Source organism: Pristiophorus japonicus, chromosome 1 (genome assembly GCF_044704955.1).
Source record: "Pristiophorus japonicus isolate sPriJap1 chromosome 1, sPriJap1.hap1, whole genome shotgun sequence".
NCBI classification, from domain to species: domain Eukaryota; kingdom Metazoa; phylum Chordata; class Chondrichthyes; family Pristiophoridae; genus Pristiophorus; species Pristiophorus japonicus.
Genome location: NC_091977.1, coordinates 181414126 through 181428182, shown reverse-complemented (window position 1 = coordinate 181428182; position 14057 = coordinate 181414126). Strand labels below are relative to the sequence as shown.

The window sequence follows — 14057 nt, the reverse complement described above, 5'->3', positions numbered from 1 at the left end:
CTTCAAGTCTGGACCCCTTGAACTTGAGGGGGAAAGATAGGGGATCATACCAGGGGGAAAGTCGAGGATAGGAAAGCTTAATCCCTGGTGTCAAAGGCATCAACGGTGGAGGTGAGAGGGTGGTTAAGCAGGCTGACGGCTGCAGAAGTATTGTGGCAAATGAAGAACACAAGACTCTGCAGTTGGGTGTTTGAAAGTACAGATGTAAGTGACATAAAGGAGAGTTTATTCCAGTAGTGGACACAGAAGAAAATGAGGTTGGAAAGGGGTAGGGCATGTTTGCGGTGACAGATGCAAGAAAGTGTTTGTGGCCATGAGACAATGGGAATAGAGACGCCACAAGAGTTGACCAGATAGAGCGGTGGCTGTGAATGTGGGTAGAGGAGTTTATATGGAAGCATAGGTTTAAGGAGGGTAAGAGGGTAGTGAATTCCAAGAAGAGAAGGCAAAAAGAGATGCTGAACTGGATATTGAGTGACTCCTCTAATTTCAATCTAGAGGCTGAATGAGGATATCTGAGTAAGAAACTCGGGGTGGGGCTTGAAAGGTGAAATGTTAAACAAGGATTTTGCAAAGAAACATAGAAAATAGATGCAGGAGTAGGCCATTCGGCCCTTCGAGCCTGCACCACCATTCAATAAGATCATGGCTGATCATTCCCTCAGTACCCCTTTCCTGCTTTCTCTCCATACCCCTTGATCCCTTTAGCCATAAGGGCCATATCTAACTCCCTCTTGAATATATCCAATGTACTGGCATCAACAAATCTCTGCGGTAGGGAATTCCACAGGTTAACAACTCTCTGAGTGAGGAAGTTTCTCCTCATCTCAGTCCTAAATGGCCTTACCCTTATCCTTAGACTGTGTCCCCTGGTTCTGGACTTCCCCAACATCGGGAACATTCTTCCCGCATCTAACCTGTCCAGTCCCGTCAGAATCTTGTAAGTTTCTATGCGATCCCCTCTCATTCTTCTAAACTCCAGTGTGTAAAGGTCCAGTTGATCCAGTCTCTTCTCATATGTCAGTCCCGCCATCCCAGGAATCAGTCTGGTGAACCTTCGCTGTACTCCCTCAATAGCAAGAATGTCCTTCCTCAGATTAGGAGACCAAAACTGAACACAATATTCCAGGTGAGGCCTCACCATGCCCTGTACAACTGCAGTAAGACCTCCCTGCTCCTATACTCAAATCCCCTAGCTATGAAGGCCAACATACCATTTGCTGCCTTCACAGCCTGCTGTACCTGTATGCCAACTTTCAATGACTGATGAACCATGACACCCAGGTCTTGTTGCACCTCCACCTTTCCTAATCTGCCGCCATTCAGATAATATTCTGCCTTTGTGTTTTTGTCCCCAAAGTGCATTTATCCACATTATACTGCATCTGCCATGCATTTGCCACTCACCTAACCTGTCCAAGTCACCCTGCAGCCTTTTAACGTCCTCCTCACAGCTCACACCGCCACTCAGTTTAGTGTCATCTGCAAACCTGGAGATATTACATTCAATTCCTTCATCTAAATCATTAATGTATATTGTAAAGAGGTGGGGTCCCAGCACTGAGCCCTGCGGCACTCCACTAGTCACTGCCTGCCATTCTGAAAAGGACCCGTTTATCCCGACTCTCTGCTTCCTGTCTGTCAACCAGTTCTCTATCCACGTCAGTACATTACCCCCAATAGCATGTGCTTTGATTTTGCACACCAATCTCTTGTGTGGGACCTTGTCAAAAGTCTTTTGAAAGTCCAAATACGCCACATCCACTGATACTCCCTTGTCCACTCTACGAGTTACATCCTCAAAAAATTCTAGAAGATTTATCGAGCATGATTTCCCTTTCATAAATCCATGCTGACTTGGACCGATCCTGTCACTGCTTTCCAAATGCGCTGCTATTTCATCTTTAATAATTGATTCCAACATTTTTCCCACTACTTATGTCAGGCTAACCGGTCTATAATTACCCGTTTTCTCTCTCCCTCCTTTTTTAAACAGTGGTGTTACATTAGCTACCCTCCAGTCCATAGGAACTGATCCAGAGTCGATAGACTGTTGGAAAATCATCACCAATGCATCCACTATTTCTATGGCCACTTCCTTAAGTACTCTGGGATGCAGACTATTAAGCCCCGGTGATTTATCAGCCTTCAATCCCATCAATTTCCCTAACACAATTTCCCGCTTTATAAGGATATCCTTCAGTTCCTCCTCACGAGACTCTCGGTCCCCTAGTATTTCCGGAAGGTTATTTGTGTCTTCCTTCGTGAAAACAGAACCAAAGTATTTGTTTAACTGGTCTGCCATTTCTTTGTTCCCCATTATAAATTCACCTGAATCTGACTGCAAGGGACCTATGTTTGTTTTCACTAATCTTTTTCTCTTCACATATCCATAGAAGCTTTTGCAGTCAGTTTTTATGTTCCCAGCAAGCTTCCTCTCATACTCTATTTTCTCCCTCCTAATTAAACCTTTTGTCCTCCTCTGCTGTATTACAAATTTCTCCCAGTCCTCAGGTTTGCTGCTTTTTCTGGCCAATTTATATGCATCTTCCTTGGATTTAACACACTCCTTAATTTCCCTTGTTAGCCACGGTTGAGCCACCTTCCCCGTTTTATTTTTACTCCAGATAGGGATGTACAATTGTTGAAGTTCATCCATGTGATCTTTAAATGTTTGCCATTGCCTATCCACCGTCAACCCTTTAAGTATCACTCGCCAGTCTATTCTAACCAATTCATGTCTCATACCATCGAAATTACCTTTCCCCAAGTTCAGGACCCTCGTCTCTGAATTAACTGTGTCATTCTCCATCTTAATAAAGAATTCTACCATATTATGGTCACTCTTCCCCAAGGGGCCTCGCACAACAAGATTGTTAATTAGTCCTTTCTCATTACACATCACCCAGTCTAGGATGGCCAGCCCTCTAGTTGGTTCCTCGACATATTGGTCTAAAAAAACCATCTCTAATACACTCCAGGAAATCCTTCTCCACCACATTGCTACCAGTTTGGTTAGCCTAGTCAATATGTAGATTAAAGTCGCCCATGATAACTGCTGTACCTTTATTGCACGCATCCCTAATTTCTTGTTTGATGCTGTCCCCATCCTCATTACTATTGTTTGGTGGTCTGTACACAACTCCCACTAGTGTTTTCTGCCCTTTAGTATTCCATAGCTCCACCCATACAGATTCCACATCATCCAAGCTAATGTCCTTCCTTACTATTGCATTAATTTCCTCTTTAACCAGCAATGCCACCCCACCTCCTTTTCCTTTCTGTCTATCCTACCTAAATGTTGAATACCCCTGGATGTTGAGTTCCCAGCCTTGGTCACCCTGGAGCCATGTTTCCGTGATGCCAATTACATCATTTTGGAGGAAAGGCGAGTAGGGTAGATTCTCTGAGATGTCGAAGTTACCAGAGGAGTTGGGGAAGAAACTGTGGTGTGATTTAGTAATCAGGGTGACACCCCCACCATGGTGCAAAGTATAGCTGGACAGGGAAATTTAAATTTTGGGCAAGGTATTACCCCCATATGTTGAATCCAGGATGTCGATGCAATTATCCATAATGGAGTCTTAGATTGCATTGTTCCTGAGTGAGCACAGATTCTGGATGGAATAGAGTGGCTGGCAGAATCTAAGGTGGTAGTGATGGGTGGGGTGAACAGACAAAAAGGATGTTGACAAGGTTAGTCCCCAGTGTGCGCAATGGGTAGAATGGTCACCAAGAAAGGTAGTTGGGATTGCTGCCTGTAAGGAGACAGATACAATAGGTGCCTTGTTGGGTGCTTTGAGAATGCCAAGAGAGGCATAGAGGGTAGCCATAGGCTTTTTCAAGCCTAGGATGTGTCAGGAGTAGCAAGGCAGAGGAGTAGGAATGACTTGGGGTAGGGATTTGGTACCTGAGAAGTGAAAAGTGTCATGACTGGGTGATGGGAAGGGGAGGAGACAGGAGAGAAGGGGCCAAGAGAAGAAAAGCTCAGCGGGCAAAATTTACATGCAAGTTTAAATTTGAAGTCTGAGGTCCTGTGGTTGGATGAAGATGATCAAATTAAATGGCAGAACAGGCTCAAGCAGTTGAATGGCCTACTTCTTGTATTTGTTGGCCTTTGTTCCTGTATCTGTTTTTTCCCTGCTGATCTTGTTATCCTGCTTTGTATTACTATCTTGTTTGGCATGAAGATAGGGCGGTTCCCCAGCCTCATTCAATTGTTTTGTCAAAATAACATTATACATTTCACTTAATTCAAAAATCACAATGCTAAAGTTTTATTAATTACATAATAATGATTTAATCATTCTGCATAATTGTTCATTTTACCTCTAACAGAAACATGCTTTCAGTTCAGCATTATTGTGTTGACTTAAACAGCATAGGAAGATGAAGACTTCAGGATTACTGTAATTCAAGCTGGCTTGAAGATATAGATCCTCTTAATTTTTTTTATAAAGGAGTGATTTTGATATTGTATGTAAGAATTGAATGAGGATCACAAATTCTGAGTTACCTAATTTAGTTTATGCTCATTTCCTAGATATAACGTTTCCTCCCAGCTCACCCCTTTCTCTTTCTCTTTCTAACTTGTAGTGGCTAGGAACTAGTCTACATATGTTACTACCTTTTGCTGTTCCTTCAGGTGTCTGTCAAGAATAAGTTCATGCATCCAGCAAAGTGGGGGAAGATTATTTGACCGCAGGGTTGCAATTTCTGAGGAGGACGGTGTCCTCAAGTATGTTTTTCCCATGGAATGATTACAATATCCAATTTGTATATGAAAGTTGAAGTTCATTCAAAAAATAAAGAACATATTTGCAGTAGGTAATTACAAAGATTCTTTATAATTTGTTCAACTTCTTCATACAAATGAATAGGCCATCATTCAAACTGAGGTTTGGGGACACTGTCCTTTAGAAACGTTAATGCATATTGATTATACATTTCTCCTTGTGCCATATATTTTCCAAGTTCACCTTATTTCTTGTAATTCTTTCATCGATAGCAGTTGTCAGCACACCAGGAAAAAGTAGTGTTCATTGTTTTATCTGTCTCACACACTTTGTGTTAATAATCTTAACTATTTGCAAGATTATTTTTTCCCTTTTTTAAAAAAAAAACTAGATTAATATTTCAAAGATGTGAGTTTTCTCCTTTGTTAAAGACCATAGTTCGGATCACCTATATCAAAACCATCCTAGTTTAATTCACTATCTATTCCTATTGTATGTGAGGGTTGAACTGCATGCAAAAAATGATAAATACTGTAGCTAAAATACAGAATCCTGATAGTATAGTTGTCTTCATTTTCTGATTATAGGATGCTCCACACTGAATTATTTTGTCCCCTTTTAAATGGATCTATTTCTATCAATATGCAGACATCACAACATATTCATTAGCTTTTCCTTAGGAAAGAACTGATGCACTCTTGAAAGGCTCGCTACTGATGTTGGCACTAGCTTGGATTCCATTTCTGTTTAAAGAACAAATTACTGTATCTGTTTTTTCTTAAATGAGGTATTTTATTTTTGTCTTTAGAATGTCCCAGAGCTTCCTGACACTACAGAGCACTTTAGGACTGACTTGTCTCGTGACCTGGCAGCTTTGCATGAAGTTTGTGCAGCACATTCGGATGAACTTCGCACGCTAAGTAATGAGCGGGGAGTCCAGCAGGTAACTTGTGTTTTTGTCCAGATGCTTCTTTAAAATTGAAATATACCAAGAATTCTGATTTGCATCTTTGGTTGCAAGAGTGGGAAGAGTTGTGATCAGTGGTGCTAGGGAACTGAATTAATACAAATTGAGGCATAATTGTTGAAGCCCCCTGGTCTTGTAGGTTAACTGGTAATTCATCTAAGCCAAATGAATTGATCACAGATACTCCCCAAAATATTGCAAGCTAGAATAAAGTTATCGTGCAGTAGGTTAATAAACCATATAGACCAGAGGCTCCATGTTCAACCTCTGGCCTACACAAATTCACAGTTCCCCACTCATGATTGTTATCTGATACATATGCCTGGAAAGTGTACATTTAAGGATGTTGGATGAAGCACTTCAGCTGGAAGTGCCTTCCACAACCAAATAAACTGCCTAAAATCGCTATCTGGACTCGCGCATGAAGAATGGCATAATGCGGACCATTTTTTGGATTCTTTGACTGCGGTTTTTTCTGCTTTCAAGGGCTATTCCTATCCTTGGGATAATCAAAATTAGATTTTACCAATTTCTACCATTAATTCCTGCATTTTTCAGGTTGATGGATCAGTAAAATCTGATTCCACCCGAATTCAAGCCTGAAAGGTCCCAAATTGGGAGTCTTTGCGGCTCCCAATACGTGTACGCATCGTGCTTCTTCTTAGGCAGTCCCTTGGAGTCGAGGATGACTTGCTCCCGGATGCTTCTCCTCCATTTTGAGCAGTCTTGGGCCAGGGATTCCCAGGTGTCAGTGGGGATGTTGCACTTTTTCAAGGAGGCTTTGAGGGTGTCCTTGAAGTGTTTCCTCTGCCCACCAGGGGCTCGCTTGCCATGTCGGAGCTCTGAATAGAGCACTTGTTTTGGGAGTCTAATATCGGGCATGTGGACGATGTGGCCCGTTCATTGGAGCTGATCGAGCGTGGTCAATGCTGGGGCGTTGGCTTGAGCGAGAACACTGACATTGGTGCATCTATCCTCCCAATGGATTTGCAGGATCTTGCGGAGGTAGCGTTGGTGGTACTTCTCCAGTTCTTTGAGGTGCCTGTTGTACATTGTCCATGTCTCTGAAGCAGGACGGGTATCATTACTGCTCTGTAGACCATGAGCTTGGTGCCGGGTTTGAGATCCTGGTCTTCAAACACCCTCTTCCTCAGGCGACTGAAGGCAGTCGTCATCGATGTCTGCTCTTGTTGACGGTAGGCTCCCGAGGAATGAAAAAAGGTCCACGTGGTCCAAGGCCTCGTCATGGAACTTGATAATCGGGGGGCAGTACTTTGTGGCGGGGGCAGGTTGGTAGAGAACCTTTGTCTTACGGATGTTTAGTGCAAGGTCCATACTCTCGTACGCTTCGGTGAGGGTGTTAACTATGGTTTGGAGTTCGATCTCCCGAGTGTACGCAAACGTAAGCGTCATCTGCATACTGTAATTCAATGACAGAGGACGGGACGACCTTGGATCTGGACTGGAGGTGACTGAACCCTGGCCCGCACATGTATTGGGTCTGTGGTGGAAGCAGGCAGAGGATCATGACTAACCTTTTTGAGGGAAGCCGAATTTGAGGAGCATACTCCATAATCCCTCTCGGTTGACAGTGTCGAAGGCCTTTGTGAGGTCAAAGAAGGCCACGTACAGAGGCTGGTGCTGCTCTCTCCATTTTTCTTGAATTTGACACGCGGTGAAGATCATGTCCATTGTGCCCCTTAGTGGGCAGAATCCACATTGCGACTCTGGAAGGAGCTCTTCAGCTACTGGGAGAAGGCGATTGAGGATACTTGCAATGACTTTCCCTGTGGCAGACAGCAGGGAAACTCCTCTGTAATTACCACAATCCGACTTGTTACCTTTCTTGAAAATGGTCACGATTACAGCGTCTCTGAGATCCCCCGGTATGCTCTCCTCCTTCCAAATAAGAGAACTGAGTTCATGAATTTGCGCCAATAGTGCTTCTCTGCCATGCTTTCCATCTGCTCCTGAGATCTCCTTGTTCTTCAGTTGTCGAATGACCTTTTCAACATCAACCTGGAGATGTGCTGAGGTGGTGGCGGGTAGCATGCAGCGGGATGGAGTCGAAGACACTCCCATCGAAGACAGAGTCTTGGTTGAGATCTTCGAAGTGCTCCTTCCAGCGGGCACTGACAACCTCTCTGTCCTTGATGAGTACCTCTCCGCTCTTGGCCCTCAGTGGGGTAGGACCACTGCCTGCCGAATCTCGCTTAGGGTGGCGATGTCTATGTCGAATCGTCTTGAGTTCCCGGACAATGATAGCAGTATGGCGTTCCGGTCTGTCGTTGTTGGGGTGGTCCATGAGGATACTGACGTTCCAGGTCTCGAACTTTATTTTTAAAGTGTGGAAGATGACTGCGTGACTTCTTTTAACGTGGGTTGGCCGTTGCTACCACACAGGCTTGGCAGAGCAAGGTCTTGGTCCAATGGCAAGGAATCCAAGATGATTGGAGATCAGGTTTCGCTACATGGGCCTAGTACACACGCACACACACGAACGGAGCCTGGGCCCATGCAGTTTTAATGATGTACATGCTGCACATACATAAGTGATGTGTATGCATCTTGGGTCATAATTTTCAGTGCCAAATTCTGTTAAGGGAGTGAAGTCTTTAGGTCAGTTCAGCATGAGAGAGAGATCTGATTGTTTTGACTTCTGGTAATGTTCCAAATAAAATCTGATATTCTCCAAATTTACCCAGGTTTTTTCAAGTTCATTATTTTTTCAATCATTTGCTCCCACTTTTTAATGCACAAATTTAAATGTGAAAAACATCTGAATAAATCAGTGTTTTAAAATCTATAATTAAAGCTGACTTCAATGATCTTTCGATGTTTCTCTACCAAGAATGATCAATGGACATGTCTCTGCTTTTCACTCTCCTTTGGTGGGTAGAATGGGAGGGGAGCAGCTTATGCTGCATTTCTAAACTGGTCTGAATAGTGTTCCTCTTTTGTCAGTTTGTTCTGACATGGGACTTGAACTGAATTTTTAACAGCTAGTGAGATTGTTTCAGCCAATTCCTGGAATATTACCATGTTAACCATATAGAACAATCACTGTACTGACTCCATATTAGCAAGTAAAGTCAGTAAATTTCATGCCTGAATAGTGAACTCCACCATCTTTTGTTTGACAAATGGCAGCACTCTAATCCTAAACCAGTTTTGGGTTTTTTAAACCCCAAATTGATTCATTTATCTCTGAGACCATTGTGCCAAAGTTTATCCATAAGAACATAAGAAATAGGAGTAGGAGTAGGCTATTTGGCACCTCGACGTGCTCTGCTTTGAGCAAGATCATGGCTGATCTTCCACCTCAACTCCACTTACCTGCACTATTCCCATATCCCTTGATTTCCTTAATATCAAAAAATCTATCAATCTCTGTCAACAACTGAGCCTCCCTAGCCTTCTGGGATAGAAAATCCCAAAAATTCACCACCCTCTGAGCGAAGAAATTTCTCCTCATCTCAGTCTAAAATGGCCAACGCCTTATTCTGAGACTGTGACCCCTGGTTCTAGACTCCCTAGCAAGGGGAAACATCTTCACTGCATCTACCCTGTCAAGCCCTGTAAGAATGTTGTATGTTTGAATGAGATCACCTCTCATTCTTCTAAAACTCTAAAGTCCTAGTCTACTCGATCTCTCCGCGTAGGACAATACCCCCATCCCAGGAATCAGTCTGGTGAACCTTTGTTGCACTCCCTCTATGGTAAGTATAATCCTTCCTTGGGTAAGGAGACCAAAACTGTACAGGTGTGGTCTCACCAGGGTCCTATATAATTGCAGAAAGACGTCTTTACTCTTGTACTCAAATCCTCTTGTAATAAAGGCCAACATACCATTTGCTTTCTTAATTGTTTGCTGTACCTGCATATTAACTTTGTGATTCATGTACAAGGATACTCGGGACTCAACACCCAATCTCTCCATTTAAAAAAAAATTCTGCTTTTCTATTTTCTGTACATTCCATTTTCTGTATATTCCATTTGCCATGTTCTTGCCCACTCACTTAGCCTGTCTATATCCCCTTGAAGCCTCTTTGCATCCTTCTCACAACTTGCATTCCCACCTAGCTTTGCAGCATCAGCAAACTTGGATATATTACATTTGGTCCCCTGATGCTAATCATTGATATATATATTGTGAATAGCTGAGGCCTGAGCACCGATCCTTGCGGTACCCCACTAATTACAGCCTGCCAACCTGAAAATGACCAGTTTATTCCTACTCTCTGTTTTCTGTTCATTAACCAATCCTCAATCTATGCTAGTATATTACCCCCAATCTAATCAGCCCTAATTTTGTTTAATAACCTTTTGTGTGGCACCTTATCAAATGCCTTCTGAAAATCCAAAAACGCCACATCCACTGGTTCCCCCTTATCGATTCCGCCAGTTATAACCTTAAAAAAACACGATTTCTCTTTCATAAATACGTGTTGACTCTGCCCAATCCTATTATTATTTTCTAAATGTCCTGATACCATGTCCTTAATAATAGATTCTGGCATTTTCCCTACTACTAATGTCAGGCTAACTGGTCTGTGGTTCCCCGTTTTCTCTCTCCCTCTTTTCTTAAATAGCGGGGTCACATTTGCTATCTTCCAATCCGCAGGAACCGTTCTAGAATCTATGGAATTTTGGAAGATGACAACCAGTGCATTCACTATTTCAAAACCCTAGGATGTAAACCATCAGGTCCAGGGGATTTATTGGCTTTCACTGCCACTAATTTCTCCAGTACTTTTTTTTTTTTTACTAATTCCAATTTCTTTCAGTTCCTCATTCTTGCTAGACCCCAGGTTCTCCACGATTTCTGGCAAGTTTTTTGCATCATCATCTGTGAAGTATTTAATTTCTCTGCCATTTCCTTATTCCCCATTATAATTTCTCATGCCTCAGCCTGTAAGGGACTCTCATTTACTTTCACTAATCTTTTCCTTTTTAATAATAATAACTTGTATTTATATAACACCTTTAACATAGTAAAACATCCCAAGGTGCTTCACAACAGTGTTACAGACAAATAGATAAATTTGACACCTTGCCACAGAAGAAATTAAGGCAGGTGATCAAAAGCTTGTTTGATCGAGCGTCTTAAAGGAGGAAAGAGAGGTAGAGAGCCTAGAGGTTTAGGAAGGGAGTTCCAGAGCTTGGGGCCCAGGCAGCTGAAGGCACATCCACCGATGATTGAGAAGTTATAATAAGGGATGTTCAAGAGGCCAGAATTTGAAGAACGCAGACATCTTGTGAGATTGTGAGGCTGAAAAAGATTAGAGATAGGGAGGGTCATGTCCATGGAGTGATTTGTAAACAAGGATGAGAATTTTGAAATCGAGGCATTGTTTAACTGGGAGCCAATGTAAGTCAGAAAACAGGGGTGATGGGTAATCTTGACTTGGTACGGGTTAGTACACGGACTGCTGAGTTTTGGATGACTTCAAGTTTACGTAGTGTGGAATGTGGAAGGCTGGCCAGAAGTGAGTTGGAGTAGTCAAGTCTAGAGGTAACAAAGGCATGAATGAAGGTTTCAGGAGCAGAGGAGCTGAGGCAGGGCAGAGGCGAGCAATGTTAGAGGTGGAAAAATGTGGTTTTAGTTATGCCATGGATATGTGGCTGGAAACTCGTTTAAAACTCATTTTACATTCCTATAGAAGCTTTTACAGTTTTTATGTCTTTCTAGTTTAATCTCACATTCTATTTTCCCGTTCTCATCAATTTCTTGCTCTTCCTTTGCTGAATTCTAAAATCCTCCCAATCCTCAGACTTACTAATCTCTTTAACATTATAAGCCTCTTTCTTATATCTAATACTATTTTCAATTTCTCTTGTAAGCCACGGTTGGACCACTTTTCCTGTGGGGTTTTTGTGCCTTAAAGGAATGTAGATTTGTCGTAAATTATGTATTAATTCTTTAAATGCTATCTATTGCTTGTGTACCGCCATACCTTTTAATGTAGTTTCCCAATCTACCTTAGCCAACTCGCCCCTCATACTATGCGGTTTGCTTTGTTTAGATTTAAGACCCTAGTTTTGGATTTAACCAAGTCATTTTCAAACTACATAAAATTCTGTCATATTATGGTCACTCTTCTCTAAAGGTTCCTTTACTACAAGGTTATTAATTAACCCTTTCTCATTACACAATACTAGATCTAAAATAGACTGTTCCCTAGTTGGTTCTTCAACATACTGATCTAGAAAACTATCCATGAACTCGTCCTCCGCACTACTACTGCAAATTTGGTTTGCCATGTCTATATGTAGATTAAAGTCCCCCTGATTACTGTATTACCTTTGTTACATGCGCCTTTAATTTCCTGATTTATACTGTGCCCTACATTACCACTACTGTTTGGGGGACTATAAACAACTGCCACCAATGTTTTCTGCCCTTTGCTGTTTCTTAGCTCCACCCAAACTGATTCTACTACTTGATTTTTGGAGCTAAGATCCTTTCTACTGCCTTTATCCCATCCTTTTTTATCCGGGCTGCTCCTTTTCCATTTTGCCCATCAGTTGTGTTTCTCCTTTTGTAAGAAAGTATCATGTGAATAAGATGCACAGGGTATCTGCTTAATATGTCAATAGGGCATCAGATCCAATTAGTTATTTATTTCCTTTGTAAACTAAACCAATTAGTATTGTGGAACGTATGACTTTGTTACTTCCTCATGAGGCCGGAATTACCAGAAGGTTAGAGCTTGCTCAGGTATAGCTGTCCTCATTCTTTGATTAAAGTTCAGACTCCACATATAAAACTCCCTCCTAGCCAACCCTTCATCTTTAGATCTGAAATAACTCAGAGAGCGTCATTATATTTTATAGAGTTCCTACTTTCATGCGACATCTTGAAGCTTAGTTATCAATCAATATATTGGGACTTATTTTAGTATTACAATTTACAGAGAAATTAAGTTCTGTTTTAAAATTGGACCATTTGACTATGATTTTTAATGGATAGGTTGTTTTTCCCCCTGTTCCCCAATCCACATGGCATTAAGGGAATTCTTATTTTATGCTTGGGCTTCAAGGAATGAGACTGTACCTACAATAAGTAACTTAACATTGTATCATCTTTAATCTGTTGCACAGTTTCTAGAATATGTTGGTAACTATCTGATGCCATTTCTGATGTCTGTCTTTTTCAGCATGTTTTGAAAAAACTTCTGGCCATTACAGAACTGTTGCAGCAGAAACGAAACCAGTATTCTGCAGCCAATAGGTAGCAGCCTTCCTGTCCAGAGAATTCTGCATGGATTAGCATGCCCCAAAGTTATCATTGGGTAACTCACTGCAATCTCACTTTCTCTTGTTACTTCTGAAATAACACCTATGTACAACAGTCCCTCTATCGTGTGAACTATGCAACACAAAAACAGCTGGTTGATATTTTCACCAGTAACTTAGTAAGCTATTTGTGCAGGCCACCTCTTGCACTTTCTTCTCTGAACAAATCACTAGCCGCTGAGCCTTGATGTACCAGTCACCTTTCACAAAACGTAATGACATTTAAGGTGTTTAATATTTCAAGTTGCCAAAGTTCCTAGGATCTATCCAGAGATGCAGTATGAAATGCCAGTCAACTGACAAGATGAAGAAACAAGTTGAATTGCTTTTGTTTGTTATAACTGGAGTATGGGCTGTAAAGTATTTTATACTGTAATTTCTGACTGACTACTTTTATGGTTAAGATTGCTTACATCTTTAATCTTGGGTTATATTTACAGTTTGGAAATGTCTTTAACTACCAAGATTCCTCGCTAAAGACTGGTTATTTTATACTCTTTAAAAAAAAAAAGAATTCTGCCAGAAGCATTCATTGCGTGACAGAATGAATGTGCAGAGAGATCACAGCATTTGTTGTGCCACTAATTTTGAACAGTTTAATTACACTGTATGATTGGCTAAGTCTTCCATCAAAAACAAAGAGAAAAAAGTTCTCTGTTAAAGTTACTTAATCAAAAGCTTTGTATGTATAATGTTTACAAATGTAAACAAATTCAATAGTTGAATAAATTTATTGATCACTGTATTGGAAATGCATGCACTTATTAAACCATTTTGTAAAGTAGCCTGTTACTTTGCCTTTTTGTTTCAATAAATGAAGAGCAGTGTTGAAATCGCTATTAGTTCAAACCCATTCAAGCAATCTATTTTAAAGAAATTGGACTTCAGAGACAACAGTCTTAACATTACATGGAAGGAAAATAGTAAATTATGATGAATTGCGTGATGTGAATATAGATATTAAATGTGTAAATATAATTATTTAGCTTTCAGATTTAATTCTGTGTATAGACATGAAAGGTTTCCATTTCAACTTTTTGGTTCTGATGTAGCC

The 14057-nt window shown here is 41.2% G+C and overlaps 1 protein-coding gene across 3 annotated transcripts in view; it reads left to right on the top strand.

Moving 5' to 3' along the window:
• The window catches only part of LOC139267267 (ras GTPase-activating protein 1-like), a 237031-nt gene extending 223211 nt beyond the window's left edge, over positions 1 to 13820 (top strand). Inside the window, exons 23-24 of one of the 3 annotated variants that reach the window (XM_070885318.1) lie at positions 5545 to 5679; positions 12865 to 13820. In XM_070885318.1, coding sequence (XP_070741419.1) covers positions 5545 to 5679; positions 12865 to 12942 — 213 coding nt within the window. In that variant the 3' untranslated portion in view covers positions 12943 to 13820. The remainder of the gene's footprint in view (positions 1 to 5544; positions 5680 to 12864) is intronic. The other 2 variants (XM_070885309.1, XM_070885326.1) reach the window with 2 other exon arrangements.
• Positions 13821 to 14057: the final 237 nt, after the last annotated feature.